The sequence below is a fragment of the Malania oleifera genome, chromosome 10 (assembly GCF_029873635.1).
Source record: "Malania oleifera isolate guangnan ecotype guangnan chromosome 10, ASM2987363v1, whole genome shotgun sequence".
In the NCBI taxonomy this organism is placed as follows: Eukaryota; Viridiplantae; Streptophyta; class Magnoliopsida; order Santalales; family Ximeniaceae; genus Malania; species Malania oleifera.
Window position 1 is genome coordinate 32224783 of NC_080426.1, and position 16002 is coordinate 32240784.

The 16002-nt window shown below is 35.7% G+C and overlaps 3 protein-coding genes across 3 annotated transcripts in view; 2 read left to right on the top strand and 1 right to left on the bottom strand.

Moving 5' to 3' along the window:
• LOC131165728 (ricin-like) overlaps positions 1-16002 on the top strand; it is a 630504-nt gene that overhangs the window by 66890 nt on the left and 547612 nt on the right. The window lies entirely within an intron of this gene.
• The window catches only part of LOC131165725 (signal recognition particle 19 kDa protein-like), a 40749-nt gene that overhangs the window by 17196 nt on the left and 7551 nt on the right, over positions 1-16002 (bottom strand). The window contains exons 2-3 of the mRNA XM_058123743.1: positions 266-458; positions 31-130 (exon numbers count right to left, since the gene is read on the bottom strand). Coding sequence (XP_057979726.1) covers positions 31-130; positions 266-458 — 293 coding nt within the window. The remainder of the gene's footprint in view (positions 1-30; positions 131-265; positions 459-16002) is intronic.
• LOC131165731 (ankyrin repeat-containing protein BDA1-like) lies at positions 9563-11324 on the top strand. Its single transcript, XM_058123753.1, has one exon. The coding sequence runs from the start codon at positions 10623-10625 to the stop codon at positions 11022-11024; it is 402 nt and encodes a 133-aa protein (XP_057979736.1). The 5' UTR covers positions 9563-10622; the 3' UTR covers positions 11025-11324.

Consider the following 16002-nt stretch of genomic DNA (forward strand, 5'->3'; position numbering starts at 1 on the left):
CAGTAAAATATAAAAAGTAACTTGTCTTACTTGATGAAATGGCAGGATTGAATAAAGTCCCATCTTCCTGTTTCAGCAATACTCTCACTCTCCCTCTTTGCATGAAATCACGTGGATATGCCTTGTCAATCTTCACACAATGAACAAATCAAGTAAATAATTATTCATTATATAATTATTAGTCCATTGAACATAAAAAATTTAAATTTATCAAATAGAGCAAGACTCAACCAAAGAATTTTGCATGAATCTACTGAGAACCAACCTCAATTGCGAACGGAAGTTTGAGATGACTGCAGCAATCACCAATCTCAGCACATGTTGGATTTTCACACGCTTTGCTTGTGCTTATACGCCTTCCCTCCGCTAGGGTTTTCTTTGAATTTATGTAAACAGGATACAATACAATCCACCTCTTTATGTTAGGGATCTCTCCATCCATGACTCCTATCAAATTCCTAAACAATCACATAATTGCGAGAAGGTGATGCAAGCCTCTATTTTAAGAAACCCAAAGCACAGAAAGAAAAATCATTTTCGGAATAAATGGATCATCAACCATTCTAGCTCTGATAAAAAAGCTCCTTCTCACACATACACATGAAAACAACAGCTTCTTTTTCTCCCTTAAGTCATATTATGTTGTAGAAGTAAGCCTGTCTCCTATTTACTTATTCACAACACGTGTCTACGTCTCAATTCAAAGCTTTTGAAAACATGTGCTAGGATTTCAATAATACAACAAAGCAACACTAACTGGATTTTTTTTTTCTTTTGGGTGGATGTGGGAGGAATTTAACCTTATAGGGTGTGTTTGTTTCACAGGCTAAGTCTTTGCAGGATTAAACTAAATAGAATTGGCCTGGACTTGCTATGGTAGATTCTCCTATTCTGTACTTGGTCAATCATTTATAAAGGACACAATAAGGAGATGAGTGGAATTATTTTTCTTTTTGGTTTTCATACCTACAAAAAAAATCTTTAACCTTTGCTGGCCAGTGGGGGAAGACCGACCAGCTCTACATGATGTACACAGGCTAAGGATACCTCCCTTATCCTATCCAATCCCACACTATGGTTGCATCAAACATGAGCAGTAATGAGCTCAGCCAGGCCTAGCCTCCCTTAGCCTACCAAAAGAAAAACGCCCTTAGGAAAAATGTGGTACATAAAAATTATTGAAGCAAGTCTTAAGAAGATCTTGCAGATGATATCCAGACATGTTTCTCTTTAGTGACATTTTTTTTTTTTGGACAATTTCTTTTACAAGAAGAAAAAGAAAGGACTATAATAACTCAAAAAAAGGCTGATTTTCGAACATCAAGGCATTTTCCTTTAACATAAAAAATGAAGTTAATTACTTCTTCAATGTTTATTTGGCTGCTAGAAAACAGAGAATTGTTTCTAGCCTTCCAAACATGGTATATAGACAAAATTCGCACCATTTTGAAAATAATAGAAGTTGGATAACGGCCAAGAGAAGGAAGCCAATTTGAAGAATGGAGCTGACTTTCATTGCTGCAGAAGCTCTCACAAAGATTGCTTTTGTAACATAGCAAACCAAATAACAGGTGGTCACTGTTTTCAACACAAGATTGACAAAAAAACAGCAATCAGAGTTTAAACTTCTACATTGTTTTTTTTTTTTTCCACTGAGAGTAGAAAGCTTATTCCAAACTGCCAGCCATGAAATAAAAAAGTGCTTCGGGATGTTTAAAGGGAACCAAATTGTATCGCACCAGGAAGCATTTGGATTTTCAACTCTGGTACTATCCAAGCCTGAGAGAGTAAATTTACCAGAAGTAGTGAGGCTCCAAACAAGCTTATCAGAAACTGAAGCATTGGGAAAAAACTGATTGAAACTCTAATCTCAGCAACTTTGCAAGTGATTCTTGACCATTGCCAGAGACCATCTTTAATAATATGTGAGACCTCAAATAGGGAAAATCCAAACTCGAGAAATTATGGGATCCAACCTGCCTACTAGAGGGCTAAGAGGATGCTGATATGGAGGAGAGAAGTAGACCTTCCATCACCGATTTGGTAATAGAAGTAATTGTAAACAGCCACTCTAGTCTCTAGTAAGGCTTAACATTTTTATTTTCTTATTTTAGTTCAAATTTATTTTTCCCACCTTTTTTGTGGAGCAAGATCTGGACAATTATATTTCAAATCAGTATGGCACAGAACATATGCTGGGTATTCAACTTCAACAGCATTGCTACTAAACCTTCAAACTAGATGCTGGTGCGCTTTTGGCCAAAGCATTAGCATTTATTGCTGATTTTGATCCTTTTACATTATATAAGTTACGTATTAACTCTTCCACAGATGTCATATAGATTTATCAAAGTGCTCCTTTGAGAGCATGGGAAGACTTTGTCAGAACTGATTACCTTAAGTACTCAATGAGGAACTTCTTTAGATGCAACATTAGTACAAAATCAACAGCCCACCCCTACTTAAGTGCCTATATGATGGGGATCAACATGCACCTCAAGTATCTTTCGCAGGTATTGTGACACGTGGACGACCACCCGAAGTCCACCATTGGATGTGAACTTTATTTGCAGCAATTGAAGCTTCTCTTGGAAGCTAACTTGTAAAGAGGATGGCAACTTGCAAGTCAAAAAGTCTTGGTTTTTCAAGAAGCATGACAATTGCAAGTCAAAGAGCCTTGAGTTTTCAAGAAGCATTTATTTTATTTTAAGTTCCTAGACTCCACTATTATAATTATTCTAGTTCCTAGGCACCTACTTCCTATGACAAACTATTTCCTAGGAACCTCATTACCTATGTTTTATATGTTTTATTTTGCTTTTGTATTTTCTTTAATATCTTAAGAAGCCATGTGCAAGCTCATGTAAGGCTATAAATATGCCATCACTTGTATTGTAAAAGGGGACTTTGAATTATCAATTAAAGAAGCCACGACTCAACGTCATCATCAACACTACACACCCACTCCTCTTTCATAGCTCACAACCACAGCCTTCCTCAAGCTTCATTATTGTCTCAAGATTCCTAAGGATCAACAAGTTTGTTCGTGATGCGATCGAGTACTCGTGTGTCTTGGTGTTTGTCATTCCGAATCTTTTGGTAAGCTCGTTTCAATTCCTTGTTTGTGACCATCTAAAGCAGCCCCTAAAGGTACCTTGTAAGCCTTGAAACTCTACCCGAATACTTGATTGAAAAACCTTGTTCATTCTCTTTTAATCTTCCTAGATTTTCAACATGAACATGTTTGCTAGTACCGTGCTTAGGGATATTTGATTTGTATGCTAGGACTTGTGATCTAAGACTCTTAATATAACATCTTTTCAGTGAACTTAATTACTTGAATGAAATGATCAACTAAGAAATTTTAACCAAATCATATACGTTTTCAAAATCTCAACAACTTGTGATCATTAGAATATGTTTGTGATGTTCATGCTTGGTTAATTCAATTCTTCCCATAGATTGTGATATTGTGTGAGCTACAAAGAGGGTCAACCATAGGACTAGGGCTACTTAGAACCATCCTACATCACTATCCCACTCACCTATTATTTCTATATTTCAATAAATTAATTTTTTTTAAAAATAAACTTCTATCTTTACTTTCTCTTACATACACAAATGTAATGGTTGCCAAAGTCTAGTTAACATATAATATCAATTTACACCCCCACCCAAAAGAATGAAGAATCCAAAATCATGATCATTTCATCCTACATTTTGCAAACATACTTGGAATTGTTTAAAGATGATATAACCTAAAAGAGACCCTGACATTAAACTTGACATTAACTAATGTAAGACCAGAAACTAAAAAGGCGTCAAGGGACTCATAGAAAGAAGGCAGCATCTGTTAATTAAAGCAGGGACTTAGCACACCAATCTTTACTCCCTAGTAACATATCCAAAATGTAACCCTTGCAATCCATTAGTAGAAAAATCAATAGGGCGATATCCTGAATGCTTCTAAAAGGACCCCTTCGTAAGGCATCTCACCTTATCTCATTGTCATCCATATTTTTACTGTTGCAAACATGAAATCCTTCTAGATTCCCCAACTTAGGCATCGAAGTGATCTCCCAAAGTAGACCCTAGGTCCTCCAAGCCATTTTTCTCTTATTCTTGTCAAGTGATCAAAGTCGTGATTGATCCAAATTATCTCCCGAATAAATTTTGGCAGCAACAATTGGTGCTGTCTGTGGGAAACTTCAGGAATTTGGATCAATCATAACTTTGATTACCTGCCAAGAATAAAAGAAAAATGGCTTGAAAGACCCAGGGTATACTCCAAGGAATTACTCTGATGCCTAAGTTAGGGAATCTAGAAGGATTGTATGTTTGTAACAGTACAAGTATGGATAAGAATGAGATAGATGTCTTACCTTCCTTGGGGGGTCCTTTTATAGGAATTCAGGATACCCCCTATTGATTTCCCTACTAATGGATCGCAGGGGTTACATTTCGAATAAGTTACTAGGGAGTAGAGATTGGTGTGCTAACTCCCTCCTTTAATTACCAGATGTTACCTTCTTTCCGCTAATTCCTCGATGTCTTTTCAATTTTTGGTCTTTCTTCGAATTTAATTTCATGGTCTCTTTTAGGTTATATTAGTTGTCCCCTACTTTCAAATCTTAGAGTTACTTTTCTGGCTTGAGAGTATATTGCATTTACTATAAGTTCTTTTATTGTTACGAGATTCGAATTAAGTCACAAAATGGGTATCTTTGGGCCTCAGGAGCGACACTCATTAGATGGACCAATACTCTACTGCATAGTGTCCGTTTCTCATTGTCTTATGAGTGATGCTCATCAAATGGACCTATACTTTGCCGAGTAGTACCCGTCTCTAGTTGCCTCATGACTGGTGCTCATCATATGGATCAATTTTTTGTTGAGAAGTGTCCATCTCTTATTGCCCCATGACCGGTGCTCATAAAATGTGCTCATCAAAGTAACTTCAAATCACTAAATGGTAATCCCAAATTTGACGCACAACTTTAAAGGAGCTTGCAAACTTAAGATACCTTTTGTAATGATGCATTCAATAAGCCTAACATAGCAATTTAAAGGACCTTGCAAACTTAAGATATCGTCTTATAATGAAGCTTATTAAATAGTCCATGTAGTACAATTAACTTATATATACATATAACATTGCAATAATTGATTATTTTTTTATCTATGGTACAAATATATATATATATATATATATATATATATATATACAAGCAAGCAGCACCAGAGCAGCAGCAGCAGCTCAGAGCTCCGTACTCAATTACCACCTAATATTGCAATCGGATCACGCAACTCTGGGATCCAAGTAAGTGGTTTCAGTTATTTTCTCCTTGAGTTTGAAATGGATTGATAACTAACACTTTTCTGTCCCAAAAAGAAGGAAAACCCACTTGGAGATAAAATGATAACTTGGCATATCATAAATTATTAGGAGTTGCTTATTTTTATTTCTATCTTCATTTACAGATAAAATTGTTGTTTTTTTTTTCCTGCACATCTGTACTTTGGACGGGGTGTAAGCAGTTTACTTGTTGCCTATGGCAGGTGGAGAGCTGCTTCTAAATCACATATGTTAGTTAAAAAGCAGCCTGCAGGTCTAGTATTGTTGAGATTGCATGAGATTATTACTGTATAAGTAATTTCAAAAACTTAGGCATTGCCAGTTCAAAGTTCCATAGAATTTCAGGCCATAGGCCCTAAGTGTGGCAGTCTTATTGCTTTGTAGAAAGTTTGACTCTCAGCAGTCAAAAGAGCTTGAGTGAAGAGTCTATAAGCTGCTCAATTGTGAAATTTGCTGCCACCTAATCAAGTTAATCTGCATGCTTGTATTTTTTAATTGAAAATTTATAGATTCTCTTATAATTAGTTTCTGGTTGTGAGGATGCTTTCAGGATTTACTTGCAAGTTGCAACTACTTTATTGAAAATTCTAAGTGAAGTGAACTTTATAAGGGCTGGAAGCCTGGATCTGTTAAGTATGTCATGTCGGTAGGAAGGATATGGGTTTCAATAACATTGTGTGTTGCTTACCATGTCCAGTTCAGGCAAACGTTTCTACTGGAAGAACTCCATATTCTCTTAATTAGAAAAAAAAAAATCCCTATTGACACAACTGTTCATTCTATATTTCTATGATGCTTTCTTAAGTTACTATGTAGATTTTTTTTTACTGCCTTCATTATGTATGGAACTTGGTTATATCTTTTGAATCTTTTAATAATATCTTATTATGATTGACAAATGATGTAGCTAAATGATAACAACAAACAAAATCAACCACCACCCCCACCAAGGCTTTTTCCTGTTCGCAATGTGGATTTTTTCTGCATTCATTCAAGGCTTTCATTTATGTTAGGTCAAACTTTATTAAATCTTTTAATCCCTCAACCCATGCTCTTTTTGGTCTTTTGTTCCTTTTTTTTAATTGACAAAAGAAAATTTCTGAGAGAAGAAAGAGTTACAAAGGAAGGATTAGGCATTTTCCAAAGGAAAACTCAAGAAAAGAAAGGGGCAAATAAAAAATTAAATCAACAAAAAACATACAAAACAGAAGATCAAGCTAACAAAGCCAACCAGTTCAACAGTGCAGTTTAAAAAACAATTTCGAGCCAATGAAACTCTTAGACAGAGTGACCATTAAAAATAAAGCCCCCCAGCTTTGAGCTGGTTCCTAGCCTCTGCTTTTTTTCACCAACATTCAAGATGGGCTAGCTCCAATTATTGGACATTATATAAAGAACATAAAATCTCTTCATGAGGTCACTATTTTCAATACCTTTCTCAACTGCTCTTGGTGCCTGAGGTGGCTCCACATGAGAGACCTACAGCAGCTTCTTACACAGTTATTCAGGTTTATTAAATTAATATAATTTATTTAACATCAAATTATTATCATTAGAATTAATTTGCCCTATTGGTTAATTTTGTAAATAATTTAAAAAATTATTAAATGTAAAAATTATTTCTCTAAGTATATAAATAATATTTATTAATATTTTAAAAAAACTAAAATTAAAATGCCACAAAAAATAAAAAAATCTCTATTTTTTAAATTCAAGTAGTTAATTGGTGGATTTATTTTCTTTAAATATACTCAGTAAGAATTTTTATAAAATCTAAAAAATATAAAATTATACAAAATCTGAAAGATAAAATTTTAAATTAAATAATATATGTATAATATCTCAAATAAAATTTTATATAATTTATTGTGTAACAAAAAAATATTGTGAATTTTTAACTAATAATATATACAAAACACATTATAATATTCAGCATATATTAGTCTAAAAAACAATAATCTTTTAATTGAAGAATCAGATTTAAAAGAATTAGTAATGTCATCAAAAAGTTAAAATAAATATTATAAAAAATGCATTATTTAATAACTAACAAAATCATATAAATATATTAACTTAGGGCCTGTTTGGATCCCTGTATTTGGATGTTTGAATTTGGATTAGGAGACTCTAATTCCAAATCCATTGTTTGGAAGCACAACAACGGATTTTAGAAATCATGGATTTGGCTTTAATCAGATCTACCCGACTCCTCCTCCCCCGGCCCGATACCTCTCCTCCCCAACCCCTTGTCCTCTCCCTCGGCCTTGCCTCAACAATTGGCAAACATTTCTCCTTTCTTCTTCTTCTTCTTTGCTCTCTCCCATTGTCTTTCTTTTTGCAGAAGTCTCCAAAGTTTGTGCATCTTCACTGACCAGGTGTGGAATGAACTCCTCACTGTCTCTCAGATATTTAATCTTCTGCTGATGTTCAACTCTAATTTCTTTATCTTCGGTTCGTCCAAGGATTATTTCATTTTTCTTATTTCTTCTTCTTTTGATATGCATGTGTAATTTTTGGTATATTGATATTCTGTTGTTAATCTTATGCCAATATTGGTTCTTAAGCTGACTTAATTTGATTCATCACTGATTCTGTGGTTCATTTCAGATTTATTCATATTTTGTTAATCTTCTTAGGTTCTAATTATGCTTTAGCTGTGAAACAAATAAAACAATAAACCTGAATAACTGTGTAAGAAGCTGCTGTAAGATCCTGATAGGTCCTCTTTAAAATTTATTTACATTAAAAAGTTTAGGTTAAAGGATGGAATTACAAATAAAACAATAAACCTGAATAACTGTGTAAGAAGCTGCTGTAATTCTCTCATGTGGAGCCACCTCAGGCGCCAAGAGCAGTCGAAAGGTAGTGAAAATAGTGACCTCATGAAGAGATTTCATGTTCTTTATACAATGTCCAATAATCAGAGCTAGCCCACCTTGAATGTTGGTGTAAAAAAACAAGAGAGTTCAGGAACTAGCTCAAAGCTGGGGGCTTTATTTTTAATGGGTCACTCTGTCTAAGAGTCATTGGCTCGAAATTGTTTTTTAAACTGCACTGTGGGCCTTTTAGTCTGATTTCTTTAATCTTCTGTTTTGTATCTTTTTTATTGATTTAATTTTTTTTCCCCTTTCTTTTCTTGAGTTTTCCTTCAGACGATGACTTGGGTCCACTGACCCTACACCCTGACCCAAACCCTCCTAGACTTGAGGCCCAGAGCCCAATTGGACTTGAACCAATCCCAAACTCAATTCAGATCCAACCAAATTTAGCCCAAACTAAATCCCAATCAAATTTAGATCCAACCAAACTTAGCCCAATTGGGCCTTATGGGGCTACAGGTTTACACAAGTTGGAATTTGATTGGGCCAATTACGTTTTAGGATTTAGTTTGGGCTTTGGCAGATTGGGCTAAGTTTGGTTGGATCTAAATTGAGTTTGGGCTTGGTTTAAGTCCAATTGGGCTCTGGGCCTTAAGTCTAGGAGGGTTTGGGTCAGGGTATAGGGTCAATGGACCCAGGTCAATGTTGACCTAGGTCTTGAGTCATTGGGTCAGTTGACTTGGACCCGGGTTCCCGAATCGGATCGAGTATGGACATTTGAATTCGGGTCTTCGGACCCAGGTTGGGTATTTGGGTCAAATTTTTTCAAATTTTTCGGTCACAATTTGTGTTCTGTTTGAGAGATTTTGGAATCACTGTTGCGTCTTTGGCTTCCAAATTTTGGTAACTTGTTTGGGAATTTTAGAATCCAATTTTAGACTCTATTTGGAAAATTATTTTGGGCTCTTTATTTGCTGAACTTCTAAACTCTAAATTTTGTGGCTTTTTAACTAATTATGGACAAATTAACCAAAAATTCAAAAAACCCAAAAATGAGAATCAGGGAAAAGGGTACTAACCATTTAAACCTTTAAAAGCTCCTCCTTGCTTGTTGTTTCTGCCCAATGCACTTTCTTAATTTCTCAATTCTCCAGTCTGTCAAATCCTTTTCTTGCTCTTCAACCTGTCAAACTCAGTTTCTGTTCACCCTCCTGAAATCTGAACTTCGTATCTTCCCAATATACCAACCTTCCAGCCCTTTTTTCTCTCAGTTTTTCAATCCTCTATCTCTCAAATCTTTCAATCACATTCTCTCAACCTCTTGCCTCACTCTTTTTTCTTCTCCCCCTTTTCTCCTCAATAACTCTTTGAAGATCTCTATTTATAGGCCAAGGTGAAAGCAACCAATTAATTTTGATTGATCAATCAACTTTGATTGAATAATCAAATTTAAACAGATTGGTTGATTTTTTTTTTTTTTATTTGCAATTACTAACCTACTACTAACTGAAATTTCTATTGTTATGTGTGTGTAGGTGTGAGCAAGGAGGAGCTGGCCCACCAGAATTTTTAAATTTTTTTTTAAATTTTTATATTTCATGTATTTTTTCCTGATTTTTTATTGTACTAATAAATTTTACAAAAGTAGTTTTTTAACTAGATAAGGCCTCGGAAAAAATGGGGTGTCTACAATGTCATACAAAATTCTATTGAAATTTGTCCAAATCCAAACCCAAAATCCGAAAAGCATGCTCCCAAATGCCGCAGAAAATACTTATTTACGATTAATAAGATCTAAATTAATAATCATTTAGCCTTATTGGTTTATACAAAATAACACATTGAATATTTATATAAATTTGACAACCCACATAAAACATTAACTGTTCCCACTCATATTTTTTTATAAAGCCTCCTCTGTTCTTAGGCATTGTTTTTTACCCCCAATTAATTTACCAAATAAACAGAAACTCCACAATTATATATAATACAAATTAAGAACTCAATACATGATAAAATCATGCAAAAGATATTTTTAAGTTTTAAAAGTGGCCCCAACTGCATGGCATGGTGACTTGTTCTTGTATATTATTGAATACTTAGGCATTGATCAGTGAAGGCCATATTGTCCACTATGTTTCCAATCTGATGGGAAAAAAAGCATGCTTCCTCATTTTTCAGAGTACAACCTTAGTTTGTGGTGAGATGGGAAAGTACCAAAGGGAGTCTTTTCTTACCCCAAGGGAGAAAGAGAGACACATATTTTCAACTCCACCAAACACATTGAGTTGCTGCACCAACTCCTGCAGGAAAACCCCTTGATTCTCGCTAATTCTGCACTAGAATCTCCCATGGAGACCCCTCCACATGCAGTTGGTTTCATGGCGGAAGTTATCAAACACAAGCCTGAGTTTGCTGCAGAACTGAACTAGGAACGATTTAGGCCCATGGACATAGCTGCAGCCATGGGCAACGTGGAGATGGTCAGAGAACTTTTGAATGGTAATGACCATGAACAGGTGAGTGACCTCATGGGAAGGGACCAAAGAACAGCACTTCACTATGCTGCCATGTATGGGAGAGCTGAGATCATAGAGGAATTGATGATCTCAAGCCCAGAGTGCATCAAAGATGTCACGGCTCGCAAAGAAACTGCGCAGCACCTTGCTGTGAAGAACTACCAATTTGAAGCCCCAGGTGCTTTGGTGGTATGGCTTGAGAAGCTCAACTTGAAAATGCTTGCAAACTGGGCTGATTGTGATGGGAACACTGTCTTGCACCTTGCAGCTTCTCAAAAACAGATCAAGGTACCAATCAAATTGATATGCTGTTTGCACATAGGCTTTTAGCCCATTTGTATAATCTTCCTTCAAATCAATGCTTTTCATTTTTTCATAAGATTCGTAATGTTACCCTTCTATGCTTCTGCTCAGAAAATTATCTACTTCCCAAACATTATATCATACACATCGGGTATATTTCTCCCCTTCTACGATTAGGTTAACTTGATTAGAATTAAATAACAAGTTTCAGTGATAACTTATTTGGAATTACACTACAAGTATGTGGAAGTGGATTTTGAATTTTTGATGATCAATCTGTTTGGGAACTAAAATTATTTGATTTTTATGCTGCTGGTATTAAGTGTTAGTACTCAAGTTAACTGTTGATGCAAACATGTCGATACATGTTACTGAGCCAAGAAAAATGAAAGACTCAACATAACCAGAAACCTGCACAATCATGCAGGACAAAGATTTACTACCTAGGCACAAATTTAGAGTAAATAGGCATAAGCTTATGTTTGATAAGGCCTTTTAATCCTGCAAAGCATAGAATTACTAGTTGGTAAAAGCAATGGCAATGATGGGATATTGACAGTGAATGCCAAAAACTCAAAGGGTCTAACTGCAATGGATGTGTTAGACATAGTGATGGAAACTCTCGACGATGTCCGACTCAAAGAAATCTTGAGCCAAGCCGATGCACTTGGTGCAAAGGAGCATGCAGCCCCTCTTCACCAGTTCTTAAGGGAAAACGCCCACAGCCCCCAGCCTAATCACATTCCTTCAGATCCTCCAGAGGACTGGTTAAGTACTTCAAGAGAGATTCACCAAGCGACACTAGAAATGTGCTACTAGTAGTTGCTGCATTGATTGCCACCATGACCTTTCAAGCAGGCATAAACCCACAAAGTGGCTGCTCGGTCGAACCGCCAAGCATCAATTCAACTGAAGTACCAAGCTGTGGTTCTGGTAGCACCATTGGCTGCACACTGCCCAACCCCCCAAGCACTGGCGTAGTCGCACTCTCGGGTCTAACTGTTGCGTCTGAGAATTTTGGCTTCCACACTACAGCTAAGCCACTCATGTTCTTATTTGGAAACACCTTTGGGCTCACTGCAATGTTAAGCGTTATAATTTATCTCACAGGAGAATTTCCCCTTCAAAGGGAGCTTTGGGTTTCTATGTGCTGCATGATGTTCTGTTATGGAGCCTCGATAATCACCATGAAAAATTAGAAAAAGGCTGAAAATATACAATGGGGATTGCCTCTATTCTGCCATTTTCAATGAGGTGATTTCCACGGTGGGCTAGAAAAGGTTGGAAATGGTTGAGACATTGATCAGCCACTCGAATCTTGTTGCCAATTGATTAATGGCTAAATGGAAGTTTGAACTAGCTAGCCTCCCCCAGAACCATAAACTCTCAAACCATAAATTTCTGTTCTTATCTTGGAATGATCGATCTTCTGCTCAGTATAGTTTACCTGATGTTGTGTGAGTGTGCTGTTAAATTCTCATTACCAGACAATCATATGTTTTCTTCTAGTCACATTGGCCAATATAAATTACAATAGAGTAACCCATAACATGAAACTTTTATTTTGATGGGATCATATACATGTATGTGTTTGTCTATAAGGCCTTTGCACTGACAACTTTCCCTTGAAGAACTCTATATGGAGATTCACAAAGACACGGCATTTCCCAGAAAGAAAAAAATGAAAAATCAAGCATCAGAGCAGTCTTCCCCTCAGATCCTTTGGTTCATCAGTGTATCCAGGTATCAAATTTTCTTCTAACAATGGAGGGTTTGGTTTGTCATCATGAATCTGTGACAAGTCATCTAACATTCAATCCTACAGAAATTTTAACATTCTTAGGCCATTTTGGAGTAAGAATTGTACTTGAAAAAAGAAAAGGAAAGGAAAATACAGACAAAATTCATTTTTCATTGTATTTTTCATCTATATTAAATACAGAGTAAAGGACACTAATCTCTCCTGAAGTTTGACAAAAAGACAAGAATCTCCCCTGAAATTTGTCAAATTAAGTAAAAGTCATGCATAAAAGTGATTCAATATTTTGATCATCTAATTCATAAAGTGGCATTTTAAATAAATATTAATTGCTCACTATAAAAATCGCATAGGGAAAGAGAGAACAGTAAGAATAACAAAAAGATTATATAAAGAAATAATAGAAACTAGATTGATAGACAAATCGAAAATAAGTATGTTGTCTTTTCTTTTATATATATATCTACATTATATATATAGGTGTGAATAGTGTAAATCATTTTGTCAAAAATATCTTTCGAAAGTAAGACTAAAAATTCTAAGAAGTTAATTTGTCTACCAAATATAACCCAATCTTTTAAAAGAAAGACTAAGTATTTCTAAAACACAATTAAATATTCATACTATAAATATAAGTGAAATTTGGTATATCATTTTCTGTGCAAAAAAAATATCCTAACCTTTTTAACTAAGACTAAATATTTCTAAATGAAGTAAGTTTATATCCTATAAATAATTCCATTAAAATTAGGTAAAAATATATTTAGAATATCTAGAAATTCTTGTTCAAAAATAAAAGAAAAAATTTTCATTTGGTTAAAAAATAAATAAACAAATAGTACATATACATGCCTCTATATCTATATGATAAATTAATAAAAGTAGAAATGAGATAAATGATTTTATGAAAAAAATATCCTTATAATTTCAAAAAGAGATAGTTATTTTAAAAGAAAATAATTGGACCAAAATTAAATAATATTACATTTATAAAACATATTTTAGACAAGTTAAATGTTTAAACGAAAAAAAAACTTCATTTGGTTAAAAAACAAATTAAATCATATACAAATAAAACTATAAATCATTATATAACAAAAACTATCATTATGTTTTAAAAATAAGATAAAATATTTCTAGAAAACAAAATTCAAGCTAACTTTAAGTTTCCTAAATATTGTATAACTGATTGTCTTCATGTCTGCAAGAGGAGCCCTATAACATGAATCTCTTCTTAAGTTTCTCATTAGACTATTCAGTTCTTAAATTCTTACAGCTATAGGACCACCCATCGGAACTCATCAACAAACTGGCTAACCAACGGACTTCTAGGTTGACAATGTTAGACGAAGCATGAATGGATGGAATTCATCTCATCTAATTTCATTGTATTGATGTATCAATATATATACAAAAGAAAGGGAATAAAAAAGGAAGAGAATAACAGAATTTACAATACTCTACGGTTACTTTCTAGTCTGCACACCATATGTTTGTGATAAATTCTCCTCATGTGTAGCTGAGTCCAAAACAGAGGTATATATCTTAATACGCCCCTTCGAGTCCAACGGTGTATCTACAACATTGAGACTCGACTTGAACCGAAGAAATTTGTCAGCAACCATTGGTTTTGTTAATACATCCGCAATTTGATCTTTGGAGCTAATGAATGAAACTTTAAGCGTGCTGGCAGCCACCCTATCTTTAACAAAATGAAAGTCAATATCCATGTGTTTTGTTCTTGAGTGATAGATAGGGTTAGCTGAGAGGTATGTCGACCCTAGGTTGTCACACCATAAAGTAGGAGCTTAAGAAAGCTTGATGCCAAGTTCACACAACACAGTCTGTAACCAAATTAGGTCAGCTGCTGAGGAAACTATCGACTTGTACTCAGATTCTGTTGAAGACCTAGCAACAGTTTGTTGCTTTTTGGAGCTCCAAGAGATGAGGTGTTTGTCGAGGTAGATGCAAAACCCTCCCGTGGAACGGCGATCATCTAGACAACCCCCCCCCCCCCCAATCGGCATCCAAGTAAGCTTGGAGAGTGATACTTGATTTGGATGCAAAGAACAGACCATCATTTAAGGTGGCTTTCAAATATCTGAGGATGCACTTCATGGCACTCCAATGAGGAGCTTTGGGGGAATGCATGAATTGGCAAACCTTGTTGACGGAGTAAGAGATGTCTTGTCTTGTCACCGAGAGGTATTGCAAACCTCCCACAATGCTGCGATATAGTGTAACATCCTCAAAATCTGGGGTATCGCATTTGGACAATTTTAGGAAGGCAGCCATTGGCGAGGACATGGGTTTAGCATAAAGCATATTGCTTCAACTAAGAAGATGTTTGATGTATTTTCTTTGGGATAACACAAGTCCATCAGTGGTGTAATCAACTTCAATACCCAAAAAGAAAGACACAGAGCCTAGATCTTTTACTGGAAAGGCAAGTCCTAAATCATGAATGAGATCAGTGATGGCCAACTGTTTTGATGATGTTATGACTATATCATCCACATATATGAGCAAATACATATAAATGTCATTGCAATTGAGAATAAACAAAGATGGGTCTGCTTTAGAGGCAATAAAATTGTAATCAAGGAGCCAGGAACTTACAAAGCAAACCACGCTCATGGTGCTTGCTTAAGCCCATAGATAGCTTTCTCAAGCTTGCAGATGTGGGAAGGCAAGCTTGCAGATGTGGGAAGGCCGAGAAGGATCCACAAATCCTTGTGGTTGCTGCATATAGACATCATCAATGAGCACACCATGTAAAGAGGCATTTTCAATGTCAATTTGATGCAAAGACCAGCCACGAGAGACAGCGATGGATAGAATTAACCGAATGGTTGAGGGTTTCACTACTGGGCTGAAGGTGTCATGGAAATCAACACCTGGTTGTTGGTGAAAACCTTTGGCAACGAGACGTGTGTTCCATCTCTCAAAAGAACCATCCGCTAGGGTCTTAGTGCGAAAAACCCAACAGCATCCCAGCACATTTGTGTGAGGTCCAGGAGGTACCAAAGTCCAAGTTTGATTCCAGATGAGAGCTTCGTATTCCTTAGTCATGGCCTCCTTCCATTCTGTGTGTTTGATAGCCTCAGAAAAACTCAATGGATCATCCAGTACACCTGCAGAGACTGAGAGACAATTTTGAGTAGGATACAGCATGGTTCCATCAGTAAAACTTCGGGGGCGAGAGGAATTTGTGTGGGATTGAGTGATGATAGGGGAGCGAGGTGG